This window comes from Chlorocebus sabaeus, chromosome X, assembly GCF_047675955.1.
Source record: "Chlorocebus sabaeus isolate Y175 chromosome X, mChlSab1.0.hap1, whole genome shotgun sequence".
Lineage (NCBI taxonomy): Eukaryota > Metazoa > Chordata > Mammalia > Primates > Cercopithecidae > Chlorocebus > Chlorocebus sabaeus.
In genome coordinates, this window is record NC_132933.1 from 6,314,261 (window position 1) to 6,324,838 (window position 10,578).

Here is a 10,578-nt window from a genome sequence, read left to right on the forward strand (position 1 = left end):
CGTCCCTGAGGGAGGGCTGGCCCCCCCCACCCCACCATGACCTACGGCCCCAGGTTCCCTAGCCCCATCCTCGGCCCCACTCTCCACTCCACCCCACCAGAGACTCCACCCCACCCCCAACTCCCCCCGCGCCAGAATCTCATTCCGCCCCTGCTGTCAACCCAGGGAAGCCCCAGGTGCCCGGATGTAAGACCAGTGACTTGCACTTGAGGGGTCAGAGAGTAGCGGGGGCCTCGCTCTGAGGGGTGGGTTGATATCGGTGGAGGGAAGCGGGCCCAGGCTCTGTGAGGAGGTAAGGCGAGACCCTCAAGGAGGACTCAAGACCCCCCCACCCCAGATACAGGACCCCAAATAATACAGCGCCGCCCCTGCGCCAGCCCTGGATCACCCCGCAGGGTCGGGCTTATCAAGCTGGGCCCAGGCTCTGACTGGAATCAAGGTCAGAACCCTGAGGGAGGGCGGAAGGCCTCCACACCCCTAACCCAGCCACCACCACCGTGACCTACAGCCTCAGGTTCCCCACCTCCATCCTCACCCCCCCTACTCCACCCCATCGCACCCCAGCCCCCAAGTTTCCCGCGGCAGAATCCGGTTCGGCCCTTGCTGTCAACCCAGAGAAGCTCCAGGTGCCCGGATGTAAGGCCTCTGACTTGCGCACTGGGGGTCAGAGAGTAGCAAGGGCTTGGTTCTGAGTGGTGGCTGAAGATCGGTAGAGGGAAGCGGGCCCAGGCTCTGTGAGGAGGCGAGGTGAGACGCTGAGGGAGGACTGAGCCCACCCCAGATAGAGGGTCCCAAATAATCCAGCACCACCTCTGCTGCCAGCCCTGGACCAGCCGGGGGCGGACTTCTCAGGCTGGGCCCCCCTTCGCCACCCCACCGCTTAAGCCCCAGGGGACTCTGGGTCAGAGCTTGGTGTGACCATGGCAGGACTGGTTAGGAGAGGGCAGGGGCCAGGCTCTGCCAGGCATCAGGGTCAGGACCCTGAGGGAGGGCTGAGGCCCCATAGAGGGAGTCAGTGCCCCTGCAGTCAACCCTGGGAAGTTCCGGGCATGGCGGGCAAGCGGATCCTGATGTCTGCATCCTGGGCTGACCAAGGGAAGGGGCTTGGTATCGTTAGCGTGACCGCGGGAGAACAGAGGGAGGGCCCAGGTCCTGCTGGGAGACAAGGGAAGCCTGAAGGGACGCAGCACCCCAGGACAAGGGGCCCACCCCCCCCATCTGAGACCGAGGCGCCTCCTCATTCAGCCTCGGGAATCCGACAGATAGAGACTCAGGTCCACAGAGGGGTGGGGCCCAGCCCTCTAGGAGACCAGGGAAGGAACAAGATGGAGGACAGAGGGGACCCGAGGGTCCAGCTCAGTGGGGATCGTGACCTGGGCTATCCCGGGCACGGTGGCCACATATAGTGCATTGTGGCTTCTGAGACCGGGTGTCAATGGGGACAGGGCTGTGCTATGAGGAGTGGGGCCTCAGGTGAGCAGAAGGAGGAGTCCCAGAGCCCTGAGGAAGGATTCACCAGACCTCTCATCCCAGACCTAGGAAACCTGCCCCTGCCGTCAGTCTTGGGAGGCCCCAGGCAGGACTGTGAGGAAGGGAAGTGCCCCACTCCACCCCCAAAACACACTTTCTCAAAGAGGGTCTAAGGGAGAAGTTGTCCTTGGTCTGCAAGACTCATCTCTGGTTCAGCAAAATGGAAGGGGCCAGATTCTGTCCGAAGTAAATACGAATACCTAGAGGGCACCCAGACTGACGAGGCCCCCTGACACCTGCTCCTTTGGTCAGCCTTGGGTATCTCATGTATGAGTGACCATGAGGTACCCCCTCACTTCTGCCTCCCGGGTCTCAGGGAAGTGGGGGCCTTGGTCCAAGGGGCGTCCTCAGCTCCGCAGAGGGAGCCACACCTGGTCAGCACAGGGTGGAATCCAGGGTCTTCCAGGAGTGACGGGGAGGAAGTTTGCTGAGGACCGAAGATAAGAAGGTACCTCCATGCTCCCAAAGAACAAGGGACCTCACAGACACTGGTGTCACCTATTCTCAGCCCCAGGTGGCCCCAAGCAGGAATGACATGTGGCATGCTGTCATTTCTCCCACGTGATTGGGGATGAGAAGTCTCAGGGAGGTGAATACCTTGATCCCAGGGGCACTGAGAGATTCAACAGAGGGATCCACACCTGGTCAGCAGAAGGAGGACTCCCAGAATCAGCATGACCCAAGGTGTACCCCCTTCATGAGGAATGGAGGTACTCCCAGCCCAGAAAGAAGCCACCCCACAGAGTCTAGGTGAACTCTGTTCTTAGATCTGGGGGAGAGGGGGAAGCCTGATCAAGGATGGTGCTAAGTGGCAAGCTCACTTGTACCACGGCAGGAAGTTGAGGAACCCTCAGGGGGATGAGGCGTTGGTGTAAAGGGAGATGTCTGCTCATCTCAAGGGTTTAGGGGTCGAGGAAATATAAGTCCCAGCAGGAGTAAAGATGAATAACCCACAGGAGGACTTTGGAACACCCACCTCATACCCGAAAGGGTCAGCTGCTGGGGTCAGCCCTGGACACTCCACGCAGGGGTGACAGATGTGGGGCCTCCTCACCTCTGTTTCTGGATCTCAGGGAGGTGAGGACTTTGTTCTCAAAGGGTGTGTGGACAAAACAGGGACCCCCTTTCTTCGACAGACACAGTGGTCCCAGGATTGGCCAGCAGTCCAGGTGAGGAACCTAAGGGAGGATTGAGGGTACCACCAGGCCAGAGAAACTCTCAAATCGAGAGAGTTTTCCCTGCCCCTACTGTCACCCCAGAGAACCTGGGCAGGGCTGTCTGCTGAGGTCCCTCGTCTATCCTGGGATCATTGGTGTCAGGGAGGGCTGGCCTTGGTCTGAGGGGGCTGCACACATCAGCAGAGGGAGGGTCCCAGGCCCTCCCAGGAGTCAAGGTACAGACTGAGGGGACCCCACTCACCAAACACAGAGGACCCCACTCACCAAACACAGAGGACCTAGCCCGACCCTGCCCCTTCTGTCAGCTGAGGGAAGCCGCTGGGTGGACGGACTCCCCTCACTTCCTCTTCAGGTGTCTCATGGAGATAGGGCCTCAGGTCAACAGAGGGAGGGTTCCAGACCCTGCAGGCATCAAGATGAGGACCAGGCAGTATCCTCATCCCAGGACACATGAACCCCATTGAATTTGGACATCTCTTACTGTACTTCCGGGGAAACCCTGGGCAGGTGTGTCCAGATGTTGGTTGGGACATGTCCTTCTGTTCCATGTCAGGGATGTGAGCTCTTGATCTGAGAGATTCCCAGGCACGTAGAGGAATGGAGTCCAGTCCCTGCCAGGAGAAAGGTGAAGGCTCTGAATGAGCACAGAGGGGACCATCCACCCCAAAAGTGTAGAACTCAGAGTGTCCAGCTCGCCCTCTTGACGGCACTGAGGGACCGGGGCTCTGCCTGCAGTCTGCTGCCTAAGGGCCCCTCGATTCCTCTTCCAGGAGTTCCAGGAAGCAGGCAGGCCTTGGTCTGAGACAGTGTCCTCAGGTCACAGAGCAGTAGAGGCCCAGGCAGTGTCAGCAGTGAAGGTGAAGTGTTCGCCCTGAATGTGCACCAAGGGCCCCGCCTGCCCCAGCACACATGTGAACCCAGAGCACCTGACCCCATCCACCCTACTATCACTCATAGAGCCTTGATCTCTGCAGGCCAGCTGCATGCTGAGTAGCCCTCTCACTTCCTCCTTCAGGTTCTCAGAGGACAGGCTGACCAGGAGGACAGGAGCCCCAAGAGGCCCCCGAGCAGCACTGAAGAAGACCTGTAAGTCAGCCTTTGTTAGAACCTCCAAGGTTTGGTTCTCAGCTGAAGTTTCTCACACACTCCCTCTCTCCCCAGGCCTGTGGGTCTCCATCGCCCAGCTCCTGCCCACGCTCCCGACTGCTGCCCTGACCAGAGTCATCATGTCTCTTGAGCAGAGGAGTCCGCACTGCAAGCCTGATGAAGACCCTGAAGCCCAAAGAGAGGACTTGGGCCTGATGGGTGCACAAGATCCCACAGGCGAGGAGCAGGAGGCTACCTCCTCCTCTGATGAGGAGGAGGAGGTGTCTGCTGCTGGGTCATCAAGTCCTCCCCAGAGTCCTCAGGGAGGCTCTTCCTCCTCCACTTCCGTCTACTACACTTTATGGAGCCAATTCGATGAGGGCTCCAGCAGTCAAGAAGATGAAGGGCCAAGCACCTCGGTCGACCTAGCTCACCTGGAGTTCATGTTCCAAGAAGTACTGAAATTGAAGGTGGCTGAGTTGGTTCGTTTCCTGCTCCACAAATATCGAGTCAAGAAGCCGGTCACAAAGGCAGAAATGCTGGAGAGTGTCATCAAAAATTACAAGCACTACTTTCCTGTAATCTTCGGCAAAGCCTCCGAGTTCATGCAGCTGATCTTTGGCACTGAGGTGAAGGAGGTGGACCCCGCCGGCCCCTCCTACATCCTTGTCACTGCTCTTGGCCTCTCATGCGATAGCATGCTGGGTAATGATCATAGCATGCCCAAGGCGGCCCTCCTGATCATTATCCTGGGTGTGATCTTAACCAAAGACGACTGCGCCCCCGAAGAGGTTATCTGGGAAGCGTTGAGTGTGATGGGGGTGTATGTTGGGATGGAGCACGTTTTCTATGGGGAGCCCAGGAAGCTGCTCACCCAAGATTGGGTGCAGGAAAACTACCTGGAGTACCGGCAGGTGCCCGGCAGTGATCCTGCGCACTATGAGTTCCTGTGGGGTTCAAAGGCCCATGCTGAAACCAACTATGAGAAGGTCATAAATTATTTGGTCATGGTCAATGCAAGAGAGCCCATTTGCTACCCATCCCTTTATGAAGAGGCTTTTGGGGGGGAACAAGAGGGAGTCTGAGCACCAGCTGCAGCCAGGGCCAATGTTTGTGGGGTCAGGGCCCCATTCAGCAGCTGCCCTGCCCCATGCGACATGAGGCCCATTCTTCACTCTGTGTTTGAAGAGAGCAATCAGCGTTCTCAGTGGCAGTGGGTGGAAGTGAACACACTGTATGTTTTCTCTGGGTTCCTTATCTATTCGGTGATTTGGAGATTTATCTTTGCTCCCTTTGGAATTGTTCAAATGTTCTTTTAATGGTCAGTTTAATGAACTTCACTGTCGAGGTTAATGAATGACAGTAGTCACACTTATTGCTGTTTATGTTATTTGGGAGTAAGACTCTTGCTTTTGATTCACATGGGGAAATCCCTGTTATTTTGTGAATTGGGGCAAGATAACATAGCAGAGGAATTAATAATTTTTTTAGAAACTTGAACTTAGCAGCAAAATAGAGCTCATAAAGAAATAATGAAATGAAAATGTGGTTAATTCTTACCTTATACCTCTTTCTCTCCCCTGTAAAATTAAAATATATACATGTATACCTGGATTTGCTTGGCTTCTTTGAGAATGTAAGAGAAATAAAAATTGAAAGAATAATCTTTCCTATTCACTGGCTCATTTTTTCTTCAAACATGCACTGAGCATCTGTTGTTCGGAAAACCCTGGGTTAGTAGTAGAGAGGCTAGGTAAGCCAGACCCACCCCTTCCCCATAGGGTGGTGAAGTCTAGGAGCCACAATCCTAAAATTAAGATGGTGCCATGTCCTCTAAGAACTAGAGGAAAATAAAACATGGGTGAGGGTTTGCGGCTCTAGGTGGCAGCAGTCGAGTGTATATGCCCTGAGCCAGGGTCTTTCGGGCTTTGGGAAACTGCAATTCCTTCTGGGGGAGGTAATTCTATTGAAGCTGGATGGTGCCAGAGCTAGATTCTCAGAGGATGAGAGAAAGGCCTGGAATGGAGAACTGCTCAGCAGTTCCTTTTGGATAGTGGATGAACAGAGAAGAGTCTCCACCTGGGACAGGAATAGAAGGAAATTGTCCAGCGCTCTCGTCTCGGTGCGGTTGAACACAGTGCAGGGGCTAGGTGATGGATACCTATCATCTGCAAGGGTTTCCCGCAAGATGAAGGTGAATCTCCCAGGAAGGGAAGCCCAGAAGTCACTGGCCAGGTGCTTTTCTGCCTGTCTGGGAGAGCCAGAGTTGATTGTATTTAAAAGGCGTTCTAATCAAGTTATCTCAGGTGGGATTTGACCAATTGTAAGCAAAGGTTAGATTGTGAGTGTTAACAAAATAAGTGAAAACAGTGTCTTGGATCAAAAAGCAGGTGGCAGAGAGGAAAGGAGTTGATTCTCGATTCAGATTCTAGGAGCTCTGAGCTGCATTCAGCTGCGCAAGACTCCAGAACACCCGACTTTTGAAGTACATTCGCAAAGAGGAAATACTTAATTTCATTGACGAAACTTCCTGTTTGGGCTGATTATCCCATGTCCTGTTGAGCTGTATATTCTCTGGTAAGTCTTGGAGAACAACAACATTTACGAAATCCCAGAGTTCTAGAGTCTAGGGTCAAATGGTATTACATACTCGGGTGGCTGAGGCAGGAAAATCCCTTGAACCCAGGAGGCAGAAGCTGTAGTAAGATGAGATCTCACTACTGTACTCCAGCCTGGGCAACAGAGCCAGACTCTGTCTTAAGAAAAAAAAAAAAAAGTTTATTTTATGACCCAAGAGACAATCTGCCTGGCAAGTCTTCCAGGTGTGCTTGAAAAAAGACATATTCGGATGTTGGTGGTGCTGTGATATTTGCATCCATTGTATTTCTGAGTCATCCTGAATAATGGCTGAGAACTGGGTGATGATCTACCACTAGTTCATTCCTCCAGTCCTTAGTAACTATGAAGATTTCTGCATGAGCACCTTAGGTTGGGCCCAGGAATTTCTGCTCAATTTAATGTGTTCTCTTGCTTACACTTGCTACTCTCAGTGGTTTTTCCCAAGTTCACTGGGTCCCTGGGGACTTCCTCTGATCCTCTAGCTAGAAGGTAAGTCTTTGGTGTCCTCACATTGCTTTGCATTTCCCTTTCAGGAGTCAGGCTAGGCGGCCAAGTGTTGGAAGGATAAACAGAGAAACGTAATATGGATTTCTTTCACACTTGTTTTTCCTCCAGCTTCTCTCAAGACTTTTTTCTCTTTGATTTTCTGCAGTTTGAATATGATATACATAGATGTATACTTTTTAGTATTTATCCTGTTTCCTGTTCCATGAGCTTCCTGAATCTGCAGTTTCATGTCTGTCATTAATTGAGGGAATTCTCAGCCATTACCACTTCAAATATTTCCTTGGTTTCTTTCTCACCTTCTGAGCATGGTATCTCAGTTATACACAATGGTGCCTTTTGTAACTGTCTCACGCTTCTTGAATATTCTGTTCTGTTTTTTCCTTCCTTTTTTCTCTCTTTGCATTTCAGGTTTGGATTCTGCCTATTGATGAATTAATCAAAGATATCCTTCATTTCTGTTATAGTGGGCGTTGTTTTATTTTTCCTAATAAATTATTTTTATCATGATACAACACATATCACATAAATCCTCCTAACCATGGGAAGTGCACAGTTCAGGGGTCTTAATACATTCATACCCTTATTCAACCATTGCCATGTCTCATCTGAAGAACTCTTTTCCTCTGACAAAAATGAAACACTATACCCGTTAAACAATAACTCCCCATTTTTCCTCCCTCTCATCTGGTAACTAGCTTTCTATTTCCTGTCTCTATGAATTTGACCACTCTAGGTACCATAAGTAAATGATATCCTACGGTATTTGTCGTTTCATACCTGACTTATTTCACTTAGCATAGTGTCCTCCGGTTCAGTCACGCTGTACCTTATGCCAGAATTTCCTTCCTTTTGAATGCTGAATAATTTCCCATTGCATGTATATTGCATTTTCCGAATCCAATTATGTGTCAAGGGACACTTAGGCTGCGTTCACAGTTTAGCTACGGTGAACATTGCTGCTATATATATGGGTCTACAACTATCTCTTTGAGACTATGCTTTTACTTATTCTGGGTATACACTTAGAAGGGGAATTGCTATATAATATGGTAACTCTATTTGGAATTTTGTGAGGAATCACATACTGCTACCCACAGCAATTTTGTAACATTTTACATTCCAACCAACACAGAGATTCCAGTAACACCACATCCTTGCCAACCTGTTATTTCCTGGTTCCTTCTTGCTTTATTTGTTTTAACAGTAGCCATCCTAGTGAGTTGGAGGAGGTGGCTCATCGTGCCTTTGATTCCTATTTCCCTAATGATTAGTGGTGTTGGGTATCTTTTCTGGCGCTCATCAGTCACTTGCATATATTTTTAGGAGAAATGTCTATTCAAATATTTTACCCATTTTTGATTTTGTTGTTGTTGCTGTTGTTGTTTTGTCGTGTTTCAGGAGTTCTCTATACATCCTGGGTATATATCCCTTATCAGATATATGATTTACAGATATTTTCTCACAGTCTTTGACTTGCATTTTGACTCTGTTCATAGTGCTTTTTGATGCACAAAAGTTCTTAATTTTCATGAAATCTAATTTGTCTGTTTTCTTTTATTGCCTATTTACAGTGTTTTAGATTTTTAGTGCTTTCTTGTGATTCTTCTTAAAGAGTTTCCATCTCCCTGCTTATATCACCCACCTGTTCTTGCATGTTGTTCACTTTTTCCGTTAGAGCCCTTAGCCTATTCATCATAGTGGTATGAATTCTCAATCCGGCAATTCCAACATCTCTGCCATACCTGCGTCTGTACCTGATATTTACTCTTCAACCTGTGATTTTTTTTCCCCCTTCACTATGCCTTGTAACATTTTTTGATGAAAGCCAGTAGTCATGTCCTGGGTAAATGGAATGGAAGAGAAAGGGCCTTTCAGGTGAGAGTTTATTTTTATCTGACTATGCTGTAGACTGTTTACTGTTTGCTGGAGTTATATGTGTCAGAGGTTAAACTTTACTCAGGTGTCCTTGTTTTGTTCTTACCTCCTGTCTTGGATTTCCCTAGAGACTTTTTCTTCTTCTATTTTGTTTGTTTCTTTTAGACACAGTGTCACTCTGTGTTGCCTCGGCTGGTCTCAAACTCCTGGCCTCAAGTTACCCTCCCACCTTTGTCAACCAAAAATGCTGTGATTATAGGTGGGAGCCATTGTGCCTGGCATGGGACTCTTCTTAAATGAAGTTTGCGATGTGCACTTGTTTCAGTACTGTTCCCCTGCTATTACACAGGAGCCTACTGACATCGTGGAAAGGTATAGGGGAGAGGAAGCGTTCTATACACCTATGAGTAGGCCTGTCTTTTCATGGGCCTCTGCCACTGTGCCATGACCTGCACAAGTGCTTTTCATTTCTTACCCCCCAACTCTCCCCATACTTTTTGGTTGAAATTTCTTGTCAGAGAGCAGGAATCACCTATTTGAGGGTTTTAGATGCCTGCCCAGCTGTGGTTGATGCTGCCACCGCAGGTTACAGATTCAGGATTGGGGCTGGTGTAGAGGCAGGTTTTTTTGCCTCATTAGCCATGTCCTCTACGGGCCTGCCTTCCTAGCTCTTGGATGGTACAGAGAGACCTTCATACATACAGATTTTCCTATCCTTGTGTAATTCTCAAATTTAGGCTGCCTTTGAGTCCATGCTTGGAGACACAACAGGGAAAAATAGGACAGGCATTTCTCCACCATACTGACCTTACTTCAACTTCTGGTTTCTTGCCCAGTGCTCCTTTTCTGAACCATGCACCCTTCTGGACAAGGCGTCTTTACAGGAAATTATCAGTAGGACCTGACACAGCAGGGAGAAACTGAGCTGCATATTGATGTCACTTATGCCGTTAGGGGTCCTGGACTGAACCAGTTAACACAAACCCCACTAACCACAGAGGTGCATCTTAGACAGCCACGTGGCTTCCCTCTTAAATTTCAGTATTAACATTTTCTTTATACTTGGCCAATTCAATCAATTGGGGCATCAATTCAGGCAGGACACAGCTCTGGTCTATTGTGACCTGACCTGAAAGTCATCCAGGGCTGAGGCCCTGTCACAAAGGCAGGGCACACATGGGACTTACAACCCCAAGGGCACATGTGGTCCCCCTGCAAACACACACTGTACCATAATTTGGGCACCCCAAGATGGCCAAACTCAGTCAGGAAGCACAGAATATCGAGGCCTCACTGTGACATCCCACCATGGCACCTCCTGCCAGCTACAAGGGTATCCAGTACACAGGACACATAATCCAGTTCAGCCCCTGGTTTCACTTGCAGACAATTTGGCTTTTCCATGACTGGTAGGGAGGGCATCTGGAGGTACTCCGTGGGCAACATAGAGGAGCCGGGGCCTCTCCCTCTGTCCCCTAGTCAGCAAGGTCAGATGTTGTCATGGGTGCAGCCGTGAGTTTGGAGTCACAGAAATTGCAGCTGCTTGCAAAGGCAGCATGGCGAGTTTTCCTTCAGCAAGAGAAAAAAGCTTCCGGGAACAGTTCTGCAACACCAAGATCACAATGCCCTCCTCACACCTCCCCAGATGTTGTGTTTTTCCTCCATCCTTACTAAGTCAGCATGACCCACTCAATAATAAAAGCTTTACATTGCTTCAATCATCCCCTACCCTGCCCGAGGCCATCTCACCTGGCAGGGCTGTGTGGCATGGGGACAAAAACAT

At 50.1% G+C, this 10,578-nt stretch overlaps 1 protein-coding gene across 1 annotated transcript; it reads left to right on the forward strand.

Moving 5' to 3' along the window:
• The first annotated feature begins 3,934 nt into the window (after positions 1–3,934).
• On the forward strand, positions 3,935–4,879 carry LOC140710727 (melanoma-associated antigen 9-like). Its single transcript, XM_073013137.1, has one exon. It carries the CDS (start codon positions 3,935–3,937, stop codon positions 4,877–4,879), a length of 945 nt encoding a protein of 314 aa, XP_072869238.1.
• Positions 4,880–10,578: the final 5,699 nt, after the last annotated feature.

Coding starts and splice junctions, on each gene's coding strand:
- LOC140710727 (XM_073013137.1), top strand. CDS start 3,935: ATGTCTCTTGAGCAGAGGAGTCCGCACTGCAAGCCTGATGAAGACCCT.